The sequence below is a fragment of the Salarias fasciatus genome, chromosome 20 (assembly GCF_902148845.1).
Source record: "Salarias fasciatus chromosome 20, fSalaFa1.1, whole genome shotgun sequence".
In the NCBI taxonomy this organism is placed as follows: Eukaryota; Metazoa; Chordata; class Actinopteri; order Blenniiformes; family Blenniidae; genus Salarias; species Salarias fasciatus.
Genome location: NC_043764.1, coordinates 15,568,273 through 15,585,301, shown reverse-complemented (window position 1 = coordinate 15,585,301; position 17,029 = coordinate 15,568,273). Strand labels below are relative to the sequence as shown.

The 17,029-nt window shown below is 42.3% G+C and overlaps 3 protein-coding genes across 11 annotated transcripts in view; 2 read left to right on the top strand and 1 right to left on the bottom strand.

Annotated features, from left to right (window-relative positions):
* Window positions 1–7,957, top strand: part of LOC115407808 (cyclin-dependent kinase 17-like) — a 35,371-nt gene extending 27,414 nt beyond the window's left edge. For 2 of the 8 annotated variants that reach the window (XM_030118310.1, XM_030118314.1), the window contains 7 exons: window positions 5–125; window positions 712–809; window positions 926–1,031; window positions 1,122–1,164; window positions 1,247–1,337; window positions 1,416–1,493; window positions 4,191–5,492. In XM_030118310.1, the coding sequence (XP_029974170.1) occupies window positions 5–125; window positions 712–809; window positions 926–1,031; window positions 1,122–1,164; window positions 1,247–1,337; window positions 1,416–1,493; window positions 4,191–4,228 (575 nt within the window). In that variant the 3' untranslated portion in view covers window positions 4,229–5,492. Of the gene's footprint in view, window positions 1–4; window positions 126–711; window positions 810–925; window positions 1,032–1,121; window positions 1,165–1,246; window positions 1,338–1,415; window positions 1,494–2,258; window positions 3,027–4,190; window positions 5,493–7,945 lie in introns of those variants that run through there. The other 6 variants (XM_030118313.1, XM_030118312.1, XR_003933701.1 and 3 more) reach the window with 5 other exon arrangements.
* LOC115408763 (parapinopsin-like) lies at window positions 7,116–9,010 on the bottom strand. The gene is made up of 5 exons (XM_030119671.1): window positions 8,692–9,010; window positions 7,888–7,978; window positions 7,582–7,819; window positions 7,259–7,501; window positions 7,116–7,154 (listed from the first exon to the last, which is right to left on the bottom strand). Exons 1-5 carry the CDS (start codon window positions 9,008–9,010, stop codon window positions 7,116–7,118), a joined length of 930 nt encoding a protein of 309 aa, XP_029975531.1.
* Window positions 9,011–11,678: 2,668 nt separating this feature from the next.
* The window catches only part of ddx20 (DEAD (Asp-Glu-Ala-Asp) box polypeptide 20), a 32,375-nt gene continuing 27,024 nt past the window's right edge, over window positions 11,679–17,029 (top strand). For both annotated transcript variants that reach the window (XM_030118306.1, XM_030118305.1), the window contains exons 1-10: window positions 11,679–11,886; window positions 13,303–13,397; window positions 13,640–13,808; window positions 13,895–14,009; window positions 14,624–14,766; window positions 15,009–15,147; window positions 15,261–15,319; window positions 15,899–15,981; window positions 16,077–16,182; window positions 16,811–16,912. In XM_030118306.1, the coding sequence (XP_029974166.1) occupies window positions 11,691–11,886; window positions 13,303–13,397; window positions 13,640–13,808; window positions 13,895–14,009; window positions 14,624–14,766; window positions 15,009–15,147; window positions 15,261–15,319; window positions 15,899–15,981; window positions 16,077–16,182; window positions 16,811–16,912 (1,207 nt within the window). In that variant the 5' untranslated portion in view covers window positions 11,679–11,690. The remainder of the gene's footprint in view (window positions 11,887–13,302; window positions 13,398–13,639; window positions 13,809–13,894; window positions 14,010–14,623; window positions 14,767–15,008; window positions 15,148–15,260; window positions 15,320–15,898; window positions 15,982–16,076; window positions 16,183–16,810; window positions 16,913–17,029) is intronic.

The window sequence follows — 17,029 nt, the reverse complement described above, 5'->3', positions numbered from 1 at the left end:
TCAGGATTAGCAAGAGCGAAGTCCGTGCCTACGAAGACCTACTCCAATGAAGTTGTGACATTATGGTACCGGCCACCAGACGTTCTGCTGGGCTCCACCGAGTACTCCACTCCTATTGACATGTGGTGAGCAGACACACTTAAACATACAGAATATTAACACACCAAAGTAATGTGTGTATGTGTGTGCGTGTGTTTACAAAATATATACAGCATATATATATTCATCATCCTAAGATTTTGCAACTAAATCAGACTGAAGATATTTCTCAAGTGAATTCTTTCATTTAATACTCACATTTTATAATACGCCTAGGATGAAATAGATGGAGCGCAAAGAAACGCATAATTTATCTGTTCCTCACTGAAAGGAGAACTATTACGACATGATTTCTGAAATGACCTTCAGTGTTAATGTATTTGATTGATCTCTCTGTGACTTTAAAGTGCGATAAAGCAGTAGAGAAGATGATTTTGCTCCTCAGTTATATTAATATATATATTTTATGAATGTCATTGAAAGCTTGTCTTCTGAATCACTGTGAGATCAAGTTTGACATGTTTAAGCAGTGCATGAAGTCTGCATCAAACTGGAACGGCCTCTTGAGGCAGTTTAACTATTGTAATCATAAGTGACACATTTATTTTAATGTTTAAGTGACTTCAGTGTTTTAAACAGATCTGAGATTCACTGTTTCTTTCCCTTGTGCAGGGGTGTTGGCTGTATCTTTTATGAAATGATCACGGGCAGACCTCTTTTCCCTGGATCCACAGTCGAGGACGAGCTTCACCTCATATTCCGAATCCTGGGTGAGCCTGCGGAGGGGATTCAGAACGGCGTCTGTGCATCACACCTGTTGTTATGTGCCCGTCTGTTGTCGTTTACACTCCTGGGACATCAAACAAAGGTTGATGTTTTTCCACAGGCACTCCTACAGAAGAGACTTGGCCTGGGATCACCACCAGTGAAGAGTTTAAGACGTATAATTTCCCCCTGTACCGTGCGGAGCCCCTTGTTAACCATGCGCCCAGGTACAGGCTGCAGCTCGAAAACCCGAAGAAACTGTTGAAGCATTTGAATTTCAGTTGAATTTTAACCTCCTCTCTTGTTTCGTCACGCAGGATAGACAATGACGGCCATGACTTGCTCTCAATGCTCTTACAGGTAAAAAGACAAAACAAAAATGTAGCATGCTAACATCATAGAGAACCTTTATGTCATTTTAATTTGTGTATCTTGTCCCCAGTTTGAGGCGAAGAAGCGCGTCTCAGCTGAGGAGGCCCTCAGACACTCCTACTTCAGAAGTTTTGGGGATCAGGTTCAAACACTGGCTGACAGTGAGTACAAACACTTTACATCAACCTATACGACACAGACGCTCGGATACACTCTCACCGCCCTCATTTCCTTTGCAGCTGCGTCCATTTTCTCTGTAAAAGGCATTCAGCTGCAGAAAGATCCAGGGAAGAGATCCTCAGTCTATCCGGAGTCAAGTGAGTAACACAGCATTAAACCGAACTGAAACAAACAGAGAGGCAAACTCAGAGCAGGAGAGGATCGGTCTTCCTCCCTGTCGTCTCCTCTTCTCTCTCTCTCTCTTTGTGCTCGCTCTACATCTATGTCTCATGTGTCTGTGTGGTCTCGTCTCACACAGTTTCATGCGTCTACCATATGTGGCTCCCAAAGTCAGACGTTCACAACACGCCACCACACGCTGTGAAACATTTTTAAATATAAGGAAATCTATTTTTCCATTTTCCAGCCCGTATGACTTTTAGTCCTATAGCTGAAATACCCATAAAAGTGTAATTTAAAGTATTTAATTGATTGTCATGACCTTTATTACAGACGTCCGTGGCTCCCAGATAATAAATGCTAATCCAGCCAAGTCCAATAAACTACGTAACGCAGCCGACCTTTGAGCTGATGTGGAGGTTTTGCCTTTTTCCCGAGCCTCTCTACTTTACCCGTTCGTACTCGGTGTGCCTTCAGCGTTCATGTGGAGTTGCTCAAGTGTTCCTGTCTTTATCTCAGTCTGTGTGCATCTCTTTCTTTCTGCCTCCCTGTCATGTTCTGATAAACTGTCTCTTCCCCTCGGCACCCACGCTCTCTCCTTCTGCACTCTCCATCTTTTCCTTAATCCTTTCTCTAATCTCCCCCCTATGTACCCCCCCCACTCCAATTCCTCCATAACACCTCAATATTCCCAACCTTCCCCTCTCCCTGACCCCTAAAAAAAAAAAAAAAAAAAAAAAAAGCGATGGCCCATAAGCTAGGCTCCGCACCCTCGCAGTACTTCCAGAGAGAGGCAGCCAATCCCAGGGCTCAGAGTCACAATCTCTCCTCCACTTCCACTGGCTGACTGGCCCCTACCGTTCTGGTAAATACTGTCTCTTTCACTCTGTCATCTGTGTGCTTCCACTCCTCTTTTTTACCTCTTCTTCCACCTCACAGTCGCCTCTGTGTGTGTGTGTGTGTGTGTGTGTGTGTGAGACTCTCTCAGTCGCTCTGCCGTCCTCTTTACCATTTAGTTTCACCTCCTTCTTTGCATTTTTTTGAACTGAAACACCTCATTCGCTGTTTAACTCTTGATTCAGGAAGTTATTTCTCCAGTGAACAGCTCACAGAAATACACAATGACACACCTACAACACAATACCTACAAATTGCTGGCAAAGTAGGATAAAACTGAACAAATGAACACATATTTCACCATTTTTACTAAAGAAAAAAATCTATAAATGGGCCTAAAGATTGCCCATATATTATACAGCGGCACCGTCCTCCATCACAACACACATTATGATTATTATGAGTGACCGTACTGTGAACGGTTTGTATGTCCCAGCACAATTTATCCATATTTTTAAGAAAGCAAATTGGGCATAAAAAAAAAAAAAAAGACATTGATCAAATTATTAAGCCAAATATTTTTCCCGTTTGTTATCATATTTCTTTCAATATGCAACTTTCACTTTAGCAGAAAGCATAAAATGATGCACAGGTCACCAGATACGGTCACTTTCCAGACGAAGGGTTAAGCCTCCATCCTTTTTTGTCCGACTTATCCCCCTTCTCTTTGTTTCTCTTTGAGTTAATTCCTCTCACCTGCCGGCTCTGCTTTCACTCACCTAATCCTCCTTTTTCCCGGAGCCGGCCGCGCCCAGCGCTCATGTCGGGGCTCAGAGGGCCCACGCTCTGTGCACTACAGCAAAAACACACAGAGTCGTTTAATGGCTGTCATTTGCAGTCCTGTTTAGGTTTCTGCAGAGAGAGATGTAGCCGTATATTCCATCTGTAAGTGAAGGCTTTCTGCTGTGTGGCTTTCATAGTTTGTGTGCTCTGAATGATTTTTTTTTTCCTTCACTGCGTTTATTTTACTAATGTGTGTCTCAGTTTTTGGTAAGTATGATTTTACCTTAGGCCACACAGTCATTGTTATAAGTTACTATGAGCCTGATGTTTTTTTACACTACATGGCCAAAAGTGTCCTTCATCACCTCTGCTGTTTGTTTCTGAATCCTGGATTTTCTTTCAAATCCCTCTTCTACACCAGAGAGGGTTAAACGTGTGCCTAAATTAAATTCAAACAGAAGTATTTGGGTATTATTGATCTCTTCACATCTCCAGGATGTCGGTTTAGTTACTCAAGAAAAATATCCAAGTGAATTTGTTTAAGTTAGTGTGGAGTCAGGTTGATGATATTGATGAAACATGTACGAAAACATTCACAGCTATCCAGCTTCACTTAGGTGAAGGTTTACCAGTCCTTTTATAAGTTTTAATGAAGCTTTGCTAATAATCAAAGCACCGTTTTTCGAATATTGCTTGAACATTTATACTTTCCGGCGCTCAAATGTAAGAATTGGCTTCTTCATCTGTGGTTCGGTGCACTTTAAACTTTTTCACTCTCTTTTTACTCAAGGATTTTGATTTTAGCAGGTAATCTGTGATTGAATCATAACATTTTCAATCATTTTTGGCCCTGTAGTGTCTGTTTTGTGTCGTGTGCAGAGATTTGCAGTGGTGTGTTTTTTTTGTATTTTGCATTCAAATCATTTCTAGATGCTATTTTCATATCTGTCTGTCTCTTCTCCCTGTCTGTCTGTGGTGTGTGTGTGTGTGTGTGTGTGTGTGTGTGTGTGTGTGTGTGTGTGTGTGTGTGTGTGTGTGTGTGTGTGTGTCCTCAGCCCAAGGGAAGAGCAGAAGGCAGAGTGTGTTGTTTTAGTGCTGGTGGGGAGACGACCGAAGGAGGAGGAGGAGGAGGAGGAGGATGAAGAGGATGAGGAGGAGGACACTGACACGTGGAGCCGTGTCGTCAGACGTAGATTCACTGGCCCCGCCAAACAGACGCACACAGAAGGAGTGGCACAGACCCTGCCACACACACACACACACACACACACACACACACACACACACACACACACAGCTGAAGAAATAATATCTTAAGAATAGAGACTTTGCTTAATTGTAAAAAAAAAAAAAAAAAAAAAAAAACACATAAAGAAACAAAGAAAAAAAACTGTGTGATGCTGGAAGAAAAGTGGAAGAGTGTTAGATTCTCCTTGATGCTGCTACTACACCCACTGCTGTCCAGAAGAGGGCAGCGTTCAGGACGAGCGCTGACTCGGTTTTCACAGAACTTGCTGTATCAGTGAGCTGTAAAGAAGGAGGAGTCACAGAAACAGAGATGAGGTACACTATCACTTTTTTTTTTTTTTTTTGGAAGCTATTGTATATAGAGACTGAGCTGTAAAACTCTGCTTTTTCATAACACACCTCAGCCTGATACCAGACTAAAAATTGCACCTTGACTCCTAACCCTGGCCTTTTGACCCTTTTAAAGCAACACACATAATCTCTCTCTCTCTCTCTCTCTCTCTCTCTCTCTCTCTCTCTCTCTCTCTCTCTCTCTCTCTCTCTCTCTTCCCCAACCCCACCCACACACACATATTCGCGCACACACACATTTGATCTGGAAGGTATGAGTGTGTAAATCGGAGTTTACAGAGTTGAGCCTTTGCACCTTATTGTCCAGTCGAGGTCAGGGTGACGTTACCTCAGCGGTCGCGCTCGTGCAGCGCAGGGTGTGAAACGACACACTCCAGGTGTTACCGAAATCACATCGACGAACCAAAAAGAAGTCAGAGCGGCTCGCCGAGCGTCAGGTGTGAACCTAATGTCGCGCACGTTTCACTGCTCTGGAATTGAATACATTGTAGTCGGCGTTTGTCACCTTCTCATGTGCTGTAAAAAAAAAAAAAATCACCACTTTGTAAGACGCTTCTGTTGCAGTAGACGAGAAGGACGACGCTGAAGTACGGGGGCGACGCAAGTGTACAAACCCTCACCTGTGTGTTCTTAGACACCCCTTCCCGTTGTCTCGATTTGTTGTCTGGTGGTCTGATTTTACCTCTTTAGATCATGAGTAGATCATTCAACAACCCTGCCTTGTCCTGCCCAGACCTTTGTGCATTTATTTTACTCTTCTTTTTTTTTTTATAAAAAAAAAAAAAAGAGAGAAATCTGTATATATGATCATGTGTTTTTATTAGCAGAAGCAATGATAATTCCAGGATGCTGTTCTCAGTCCTTACAGTAGGTGACTGGCTGGGGACGTGTTGCACATTCCTTGAGCTCAGGACTTAATGCTAGAGTTGTGTTTTCGATGCCGTGTGGTGCGGGCGGTCTCGCACGTCTCCCCGCCGGAGAGGAGTACATCAGATACTGTATTGCGAAGAGGAGAGAGAGAGTTTCTCTGCGTCGGCCGTCTCTGTCCTTCGTTCTGTGTTGATTTGACCTTAATGTTGCTGTTCTGAAACTACCTTACCCATGTCCCCCTCCTGCCATCTCTGTAAAGCATGTCTCTGCATTGAACACGCGTGTTTTTCAATAGGTATGTGAAATAACTGCTGCTGGAAAAGGAATACCTCCTTTTTAGTCTTGCATGAGACCTAACCTTATCACCATCACGTCTGGATGTACCTTAAATAGCGTAAAGACCGTGGAAACACACTGAGCAGCGGCAGTGTGAGGCGTTTGCGGACTTGGTTTGCAGTTGTGTCGTGCAGCAGAAGCTCATGCGTAGCTCTGACATCTCTTGAGTGTTTGAAGAGGACTCGAAGCACTCAGACACACAGTCCTTAAATGCTGCTGTTACTTCATTCTGCCAGAAACAACAGGACCAAAGTCAGTCCTCCAAGCACACAGCTGTTACACACACACACACACACACACACACACACACCGATCTGTTAGCCTGTCAACATCAACATGTACTGTATCTACAAGATGGCTGGTGAGTGTAGGTGGGAGACGCCAACTCTGGGACATTTCGGCATCTTTTTCGAACGCAAGTCGTCAGAGGGGATGGAATGATCCCAGGTGTGTGTCTGTCAGAGTGTGACGGTATGTAGCATGTACATAGATGTTCCCTCACTCTGTATATACAAGAAGTGTACAGGTTTTATACAGCTACTCACATTCTGGCTTTTTTTTTTCCCCCCTTTTTTTTTTCTTTAATAAAAGTCATAGCAATATTTCTGTAATCAATAAAAAGCCATGGTAATAGGATGAGTATGATTGCATTTGTTTTTATTGAGGAAAAATGGAAGAAATGACTGTGAATGATCAAACTGTGAGACTTGACAAAAACCATAACAGGATAATTCCCATGTTTTGTTTTTATTTTGTTTTGTTTTTCTGCTGATTAACATGTTGGATCCAAAAGGCTGGAATGAAGTATAATATGACACTGATTTTGATGATTTTTTTTTTTTATTTTATTTTATTATTATTAAAGAAAGCCATAAAAATGGAAAAGGTCTGCAGGTGTGTGAGGGGTGTATACCATGTATGAGGACAGACCTTAAGAAGCAAAGCGGATGTGTACACCTAAATAAAGAATAAAAACCATGTAGTTACTCTTTTCTCGTCATACGTGACTGTGAAGGTTTTGTTGCATTTCACCAAAACGTTCCACGATTTACATCTACAGGCCTGAAGTCTAACACAAGCAAAATGGCCACAGAACTGACAAAATGTTTATATTTTTAATAACATAGTAACTGTATGGACTGAATGAAGCGGTATGATGGATGGATGGATGAGTTTTATGCAGACAGAACAGTCGGAACAGCATTTCCTCGAAACTGAAACACAAAAGCAAATGAATGTGGTCAGTCTTCAACAAGCCTGAACTGTTTTTCTTATCTTTTGTTCTTTGTTACATTAAATACAGCTGACGATAGATCACCTGTCTGTTCATGAAGGTGTAGATGATGGGGTTGTAGACGGTGCCACTTTTAGCAAAATAAACCGGTATGCTGGCGATGACAGGGTCCACCTGGAGGCCGGAGTCCATGATGACGGCGAGGGCCAGGGCGGCATACGGCAGCCAGGTGATGAGGAAAGCCAACACCATCAGCACGATCATCCGAGCAACCTGAACCTCCACCCGCTGCGTGCTCCTGTCCTCAGAAATCTGCAGCTTCGTCACCTGTGGGACACCAGAACACCAGAAACGCTCTGTAGTATGATAGAATCTGATGGGAAATGTTCATCCCGTCCGTCGCTCACCCTGTGGAGCGCCCATAGGAGTCTTGAGTAGGACACCAGGATGATGGAGAACGGAGCGGCAAAGCAAAGGAGGAAGTAGATGATGATGTAGGACATGTTTCCGACGTCGCGGCTGTACCAGTTGGGGGCACAGGAGGTCTTGATGCCCTCTAACTCATAACTCCCCCAGCCGAACAGAGGAGGGGTGTTCCACACGAAGGACCAGACCCAGGACAGGACCACTCCTGCTACAGCATGCCTGAGGACAGAGGAGACGGACTGAAACACGGCTTTCTGAAGGAAGAAGCCTTATGGCCGTGACTGTACCTGGTCTGGAAGATCACAGCTCCCATGGGATAACACACCACGATGTACCGCTCCACAGAGATGACTCCCACTGTGCACAGACTCGCTATACCTGGGAGAAAAGACATGAGTGGAAACAACCTCTTTTTTAGCTGCAAATTATTATGCAATTTTTTATTTATTCTGATGTTATAATTTATCTTTTGGAGTAAAAATGGGGGACATTTTGTAATATTGTACAAAAAAGAAAAAAAATCTCCAAGGAAGATCAAATTAAAAAGCAAACTTTTCATGTTTATTACACATCAATTCAGGCCCCAGGGCCACCTACAAGAGAGAATATATGTCTTTTAACCAAATGTATTTGGATGACAGAAAATACATTTGCATTGTTGTGATTGTTTTCTGTAATGAAGGAATCCTTCGCTCTTCGTCATATTAACAAATCCATATATTTTTCAAATGTCAAATTTTGCTGTGTCCTATAAAGATGGCAAAATATTTCTGACAACAACAATATAGATATAAACACTTGTTTGCTGATTTCAGTGAAAGTTTTATGATTTTTTTTTGTATACTTCTGTTAACAAGGCTTAGAAAACGACAAAACATGTTTGAGTGTAAAGTAATTTTTTTCTTTCTCATCTTATCCAACATTACTGACTGATTATGTTAAATTTGACCCAAGATGTACAGTGCATCAATAATCCTACAAAGGCCTATTATAGAGTTTCGAAACACATTTTCTATTCTAGTCTGAATAGAAAATTAACATTTCACTTTAAATCTCCCTTTATGGAAAATTAAATACAGTGCCAAACTTACCAAAGAAAGCAACAGCAAACCCCTCACACACACAGCCCAGGCGTCCCAGGCTGAAGTATCCCATGGCACTGTTCACTGTGGTGGGAAGGCCTCCGAACACAGAGCATCCCAAGTCGCATATGGCGAGGTTAACCAGGGCATAGCTGAGTGGCTGCCTCAGCTGTCTGTTCCTCAGTATCATCACAATCACCAGGATGTTGAGGATAAGCCCTGCCACAGAGAACAGCCCCATGATAATGGCCATTATTGTAAAACCAGTCCGGGAAAGAAGCTCTGTGGCGGGTGCTGTGGAGTTTTCATGGTGGGAAAATCTTTCCATTTGTTTGGTGCAGATCAAGCAAGAAAACAGTCCAAATTCAGGAGGCTCGCTGCTCAAAGATGCAAGTACTTCTTCCAGGAGAAAGTGTCAGGAGCCATGAGCAGTTCAGCCCAAATCTGACCAGTCCTGAAGGTAAAAATACTGCAGGTGAGGAAATCTTAATTAAAAAAAAATTGAGGATTAGCAGATCCTTGATATTTTTTATAATCTTTGAAAATATGATTCAGCAATTTAAAGCTCCTCCGCTAGAGATACTGCTTTTGAGGGAAGATAGGAAGAGAGAAAGAAGAGAGAAAGGCTCTTCTTAATAATTTCAGTCAGCTGAGAGATGACTTAATCCACATATCGGATTGTGAAGATGATCTCTTCTAAGTCTACACTTTGCATGATTGTTGGATTTAAAACTGCACACGAGTAATGAGGCAGGCACTCAAATGCAAAATGGTTTAATATTTTTTTGTTTGAAATAATAGTGAAAAAGAGAGATATGATAAATAAAAATTCTATGAAATTTAACTAATGAAAGTCAGACTTTGCTTTTCAACCATGCTTCAGCAGAATTATTTTCAAAAATAAACTCAAGAAACAGGCCAAAAATGATGGTCCCCCTAGAAAAGACTGAAAATGATGTGACCAAAGGGATGTGTCAGTCCAAGCTGTGTCCACTAATTAGCATCACAGGTGTCTACAATCTAGTAATCAGTCAGTGGCTCATATAGAGGGCGACAGGTCGTCACATGAAGTGTACCACACTCAACATGGACCAGAGGAAGCAAAGGAAAGAGTTGTCTCAGGAGATTAGAAAGAAAATGATAGACAAGCATGTTACAGGTAAAGGTTATAAGACTGTCTCCAAGCAGTTTGATGTTCCTGTGGCTACAGTTGCACGTATTATTCAGAAATTCAAGATTCATGGGACTGTAGCCAGCCTTCCTGGACGTGGCTGCAGGAGGAAAACTGATGACAAATCAAAGAGACGGATAATATGAATGGTAACAAAATATCCCAGAAAAAGAGATTAAAGGTGAACTTCAAGCTCAAGGAACATCAGTGTTGGATCGCACCATCCGTCATTGTTTGAACCAAAGTGGACTTCATAGAAGACGACCAAGGAGGAACACAAATCATATCAGGCTGGAATTTGCCAAAACTACATGTTGACAAGCGACTACGCTTCTGGGAGAATGTCCTATGGACAGATGAGACAAAAATGGAAGTTTTTGCCAAGGAACATCAGCTCTATGTTCACAGAAGGAAAAATGAAGCATATCAAGAAAAGAACACGGTCCCTACTGTGAGACATGGAGGAGGCTCTGTTATGTTCTGGGGCTGCTTTGCTGCATCTGGAACAGGGTGTCTTGCATCTGTGTAGGGTGCAATGAAATCTCAAGACTATCAAGGGATTATAGAGAGAAATGTGCTGCTAGTGTCAGAAAGCTTGATCTCAGTCGCAGGTCATGGGTCTTGCAACAGGACAATGACCCAAAACACACAGCTAAAAACACCCAAGAATGGATAAGAGGAAAACACTGGACTATTCTCAAGTGGCCTTCTATGAAAGCTGACCTAAATCCTGTCGAACATCTTTGGAAGGAGCTGAAACATGCCGTCTGGAAAAGGCCCTTCCAACCTGAGGCAACTGGAGCAGTTTGCTCATGAGGAGTGGCTAAAGTACCTGCTGAAAGGTGCAGAAGTCTCACTGACATTTACAGGAAACATTTGATTGCAGTGATTGCCTCAAAAGGTTGTGCAACTAAATATAAAGTTGAGGGTACTGTCGTTTTTGTCTGTTTCATGAGTTTATTTGTTTTTTTTAATATTTCTTTTGAAGCATATTTGAAACACAATGCCTGACTTTCATAGGTTAAATTTCATAGATTTTTTTTTATTTACTACTTTTGTCAGATTCAAGTTGTTTCTCTGACCACTGTAAAGTTTTCTTTCATTAAATGAAGGGTACCAAGAATTTTGTCCACGTCTGTATGCACCTTCACCCCTCTTTGACAAGCTGGGACCGAAAACAAGAAGAATATTGGAATTTTCTCATTGGCTGGGTTGACATAGGGTGCAGTTTGAACTTGTGATGGTAAAATATTGCATAGTAATGCTGAAACAAAAGGTTACTCATAAATGGCAAAATAGATGCAAAACTGGATATAGAAAACTTTCACTTCAAAGACTCTGCAGATAAATGAAATAAAATGTATCACTATGGACATACAGTTTTAAAATGAGATGTGTGCACATCTGCAAATTCATTCTGTATATACAGATAAATTTATTTTAGCGTAGCGTTTATTTTTTGCATGTGCTATTTGGTTTCATACCATGGTTTTGGCATATCTGGAACAAATTAATCAATTACCATTTTCATTTTTGACGGTGTCATCTTTTCACAGCACCTTTCTGCATTCACATTTATAGTTATACATTTTATTGTCTGCTCTCTCTCTCTCTCGCTCTCTCTCTCTCTCTCTCTCTCTCTCTCTCTCTCTCTCTCTCTCTCTCTCTCTCTCTCTCTCTCTCTCTCTCTCTCTCTCTCTCTCTCTCTCTCCTGGTGATGGTTGTTGCAGCGGTGGAGCTGTGGGTGTAGTTTCACTCCTCGCCGCTGGAGGGCGGTGAGCGCGCGGCTTTCCTCCCGCTTTTAAACGAGCGAGGAGGCGGTAAACAGACAGCAGACATGGCCGCCCCCGTGAGGAAAGCGGCGCACGACATCGAGACGCGGAAACGGACCGAGGACGTTCTCCTGTCGGAGGGGATCGACTTCGCCTCCCTGCTGCTGTCTCCGGCCGTCCTGGCCGGGCTGTCCTCCGCGGGCTTCCAGAAACCCTCCCCGATCCAGCTGAAGGCGATCCCGCTGGGCCGCTGCGGACTCGGTGGGTCACGTTTCGGGGAGTCATAGCAAGCGTCCTGGTACTTTATAAAAAGCCAAAAAACACAAAGAAAACACCTGTCAGGTGTGAGAAAGGGGTGTTTTAATTCACTACAGTGTTGCTGTTGTTGGTCAATCACTGTACGGCTATTCGGATAGAATTCGATGTGAAAGTACAAAATAATTCCAACTACTCATCTTTAAAGTCTGTTTTTTCATGAATTTTTATTATTTTTGCAGTCAGCTTATTTAATTTGCACATACACTACAAAATTTGCATTTATAATGAAAATTTACCTTTGAAAAACATTAGAAAGATGAAGCAAACTACTGAGAATGTGAATTGAGAAAATAAAATGCATTGTTGTTGTTAAAATTGATCCTAAAAGATACAGAACTAGTCAATCCAACTTGAGACAAAGGCATGCATCAGCATCTCTGTGTTGGCCAAAGAAAGAAACAAGTATGTACTATGTACAACAAGTATGTATTCCAACTGAGAATAAAACCCAGTTTCAGTCACATGCTTTACATTTGGAATAAAGCTCACCTCAAAATAACACCTAGGTTCCTATCTTGATCTTGTCTGATCTAATTTGATGAACATTTTTAACTAATTTAACAAAATATCAGTATATATTCAATATCAACTTTGTTTTAATTGAAATATATCAGCAACCAGTGCTGTAAAATTCCTTTAACTGTGGAAGTTTTCTTTGTGTGGAAAGATTGATATACCCATGATAAATGAGAAAAAGAGTGCAACACTTGTTTCAGTTCTGTTTGATAGAAACAAGCAAACATCATTTCATTAAGGATATGAGATTATCGAATTGAAAAAACAAAAGCAAAACCCTTCCAGCAGCATGTTAACAGAGCTTTGTGAACGTTCTCATCAAATAAACCGATATAAATGTTCATGTTCTGCTGCTCTCTTGTTTTGATAAACACTAATTAACTTCTAAAAGTAATTAAACTAGTATTCCACATGGAAAGTTTCTTTTATGCATGAGCATGCACATTGTTCATCACTCTCTTTTTTTTACTGTAGTTAACAGACTATCTTTGGAAACTATAAATTGTCAAACATTTTATTGCGTTGGCACATATAACACAGAAACAGTGACTATTAAATATGAGCACAGAGGAGAAACTGTTGCTGGTTTAGTGAAAAATCTCTTGACTCCTGCTGTGTGGGAGTTAATTACAGTGTACTCCAGGTGAAGGCCTGTGATTGGTCAGATACGTGAACAGGAGGTTCTTGATTTGATGCAGCAGATGAGGCCCTCATTGCCCCAGTCAAGTGGAATTAATTATGGATGTTAAATTTGATTGTGATTACTCTGACTCACTGCACTGCCCTTCTTGATTGTCCGAATGTTTTTTTTTTTTTTTTTTTTTTTTTTTTTCTCCTTTCCAGATTTGATTGTACAGGCCAAGTCCGGAACAGGAAAGACGTGTGTGTTCTGCACAATCGCTCTGGACTCTCTCGTCCTGGAGAATCCTGCAACTCAGGCAAGTGGATTCTTTTTAAATTTTCCTGTGGAGACGAGCCAAACATTTGAACTGCATCTCTGCAGCTCTTTGAAGTGCCGGCTTTAAGTTTCCCCAATCAAGAAAAGGAACGGCCGATCCCGAAACCGACTTCTTATAATCTCATTAGCTTCGGTGTCTTACTGAACAGGCGACTCCCAGCCTGAAGTTAATCTGCTCTCAATCAACCGTAAGTGGTTGTAACTGTTCCTCCGCACCTGCAGGTTCTGGTGCTGGCCCCGACACGTGAGATCGCGGTGCAGATCCACTCGGTGGTGATGGCCATCGGCTGCGCCATGGAGGGCCTGGAGTGCCACGTCTTCATCGGGGGCAGGCCGGTGAGCCAGGACAAGGCCCACCTGAAGAAGTGTCACATCGCAGTGGGGTCGCCCGGTGAGAGGCCAGCGGGATCCCCGCAGACGGCGCCGCTCCGCTCAGTCATCACGGTGTTTGCTAGAACGGTGTTTTCTTCTTCTCAGGTCGCATCAAGCAGCTCATCGAGATGAAAATGTTGTCGACGTCCAGCATCAGACTGTTTGTCCTGGACGAGGCGGACAAGCTGCTGGAGGAGGGCAGCTTCCAGGAGCAGATCAAGTACGGTTATTTAGGTTTAGGGTTTAACCAATCAGAAAAACAATTGGCTGAAAAGTCATAAGAAGTCTGTGATGTTTTATTCTGTGTTTTTATGTAATTGTGGTAAATTGTTGTAAATGATAGGGTTTGAAGAATAAAGTCTATTCTTGACATTTCACACCTCTTTCAGTTTGAGCTGATATCTGTCCCCAAGTGTTTGTGCACAGCTGTGTAATATTCACAGAGATAGTGGAGGGGATTGGATGTAGAATCATAAACACACTCGAGTGCAGCATGATGCACATTTGATTCTGTTTTACAGGAAGAAAAAAAAATAGATGAGAGAATAGTCTTTGAAAATTAGTGGGAACAGACCAAGATGAAGTAATATTAACCTGAAGATAGAAGAATCAAACACAATATAAACAGTGGATGAGCATCTTGATGCTACTGTCTTACGGACAACATGTTTCTAACTTCTGAACAAAAATATATGTATTTTTTCTATATAATCTGATCCATGAAGATTCACACAGTCACATATATAAGGATATAAGTGAACAATACAGTTTAAATTTGTTGAATTTGAAATTCAGATACACGCTTGACCTGAGCCTCACCCTCCTCTTCCTCAGCTGGATCTTTTCCTCGCTTCCTGCCACCAAACAGATGCTGGCGCTCTCCGCCACCTACCCAGAATACCTGGCACAGCAGCTCACACGCTACATGCAAGAACCCACCTTTGTGAGACTCAACCCGTCTGACATGGGCCTCAAAGGTTTGTAAATATATGGAAATGCTTCTTGTTATCACATGTTGATAGTTTGCAGTCGTCCACCCAAAAAGTGAGACTAATAATAGTAATACTTATAATGTACTTCTTCTTGCAGTTGTGTGTTAGCTGCACTCCTGAGGAATTAGAAATGAAGCACATTAAAAAAAAAAACACACACTCTTCAGCTGAATTCTGAAGTTCATTGCTTCCCTTCCTCCTCATGGCTGTTTGTGCGCCTCCTGCAGGTCTGAAGCAGTATTACAAGCTGGTGCAGTCCCATTCGGTCGCTCACAGGGTTTTCGAGGAGAAGGTGCAGCACCTGTTGGAGCTCTTCAGCAAAGTCCCGTTCAACCAAGCTTTGGTGTTTTCCAACCTACACACCAGGTGACTCCACGTTATGTTCAGACGTCATATGTTGCACAGTCGAGGCAGACGTCATCGTGTGTGAATGGAGTTGGCGCAAATTCCCAGAGGTTTGTTCTGGATTTCATCTGCAGGGCTCAGCACCTGGCAGACATCCTGACCTCCAAAGGTTTACCTGCCGTCTGCATCTCAGGTGAGACCGCTGCTCCGCATCTGTGTGGCGTTCAGCCAGGATAAGGTCGGCTAATGGGAAGTGAAGTTAATTTTATTTCCTGAATAGAAAAATCTCAAATGTTAATTTAGAAAATATTATCATTTTATTCAGTCGTACAGTTTTTTGAGGGGGAATGAGTCATGTTTGAGTCGGGCGTCAGATTATTTATTTGATGGTCAAATGAAATGAATAAATCGGTGGAACTAACATAAGGCCCATGGGCCAAAACTGGACCACAAGAGGCTCCAATCTGCCCTCCAAACCAAGCAAATTGCAGAAATTTCAAATAAAACCAAATCTTTTTTTTTTCTTTTTGAACGAATCACTTCAGGGACGCGTTTCAGTCAGATTTTTATGATTAAATCTAAAAACTAGTTGAACTGTTGAATCAAACGAAAAGTTTTTTTTTTTTTTTTTAGGGTTTTTTGCATTTTTCAGAGCGATAAATGATTTATTGCAACTTTTTCTTGTGTGAGCCATCATGTGAAGTTTAGTATTGTCAGTAGAGACTTCAGGATGCTGGTATAAGAGTCACTGTTGTCATGATGGCTTCTGCAGGAGGCCTGACTCAGGACCAGAGACTGGAGGCGATGTCCAAACTGAAGCAGTACCAGTGCAGGGTGCTCATTTCCACCGACCTGGTGAGACGGGATTCATCCTCACGTCACCTGCGTCTGTTTTTTTTCCTCTGATTTCATGATTCTTCAGCTCAGTGCCGTCTTCTCTCCTCTGTCAGACTTCCCGGGGTATCGATGCAGAGAAAGTCAACTTGGTGATAAACCTGGATGTGCCGCAGGACTGGGAGACCTACATGCACAGGATTGGACGGGCTGGGCGTTTTGGTTAGTAGGAGGAGGAAGTCTGAAAAATCTGTTTTTTGTTTTTGCAGCATTTCTACCTCATCACATCATGTGTGGAGCGTCCCGGGCGGCTGATGACACTGCAGCAGGAGACGCTGTTTATTGAGGAGTTGCATCATTATTGCAGAGTCGCTCGTCTGTTTTGTTCATGTTTTTACCTCGAGCCCCACTTAAAAATCCCGAGAGGCCAGCTTCAGGGTGGTTAATACCCAGAGTTTAGAGGAGATCAAGCGATATGTGTGGTTTTGTGTGATCCATATTCAAAATATCTGTTTATTTTGATGATCTTTTCTCATTTATGTAAGAAAAAACTCCTGTAGAAAGTTTTTTTTTTCCTCTCTTACTTTGAAATGTGCTGTTTGCTCGACCACAGAGGACCGAGTTCATCCTCACTACAAAAAACAAACAAAAGAAAACCACCTTTTGAAAAATCACTCTTACTGCTACTTACTTTTGACATGACTCATAAGTTTGGAGTTTTCGAGATTCAGTTGTCCTCATGACCGAGTGTTTTCCAGGAGCTTGCATCACTCTCAGCTTGTGCTCCCAAACTTTTACTTCCACCTTTATTTTTAAAGGGTCCTCATCAGAAATGCATTTTTTTTTCCAGGCACTCAGGGGCTGGCTGTGACCTACTGTTGCCATGGCGAGGAGGAGAACAAGATGCTGGCCATCGCTCAGAAGTGTTCCTTGACGTTGTCGTTGCTGCCGTGTGAGTCCCGCTCACGTGTCTGTCTGGGTTTGTTTTCGTGCAGCAGGACGAGCTTTAAGCCTGTAATTCAGTGTTAATTAAAGCAAAAAGAAAAAGGCCCCTCTCATCTCACGCCTG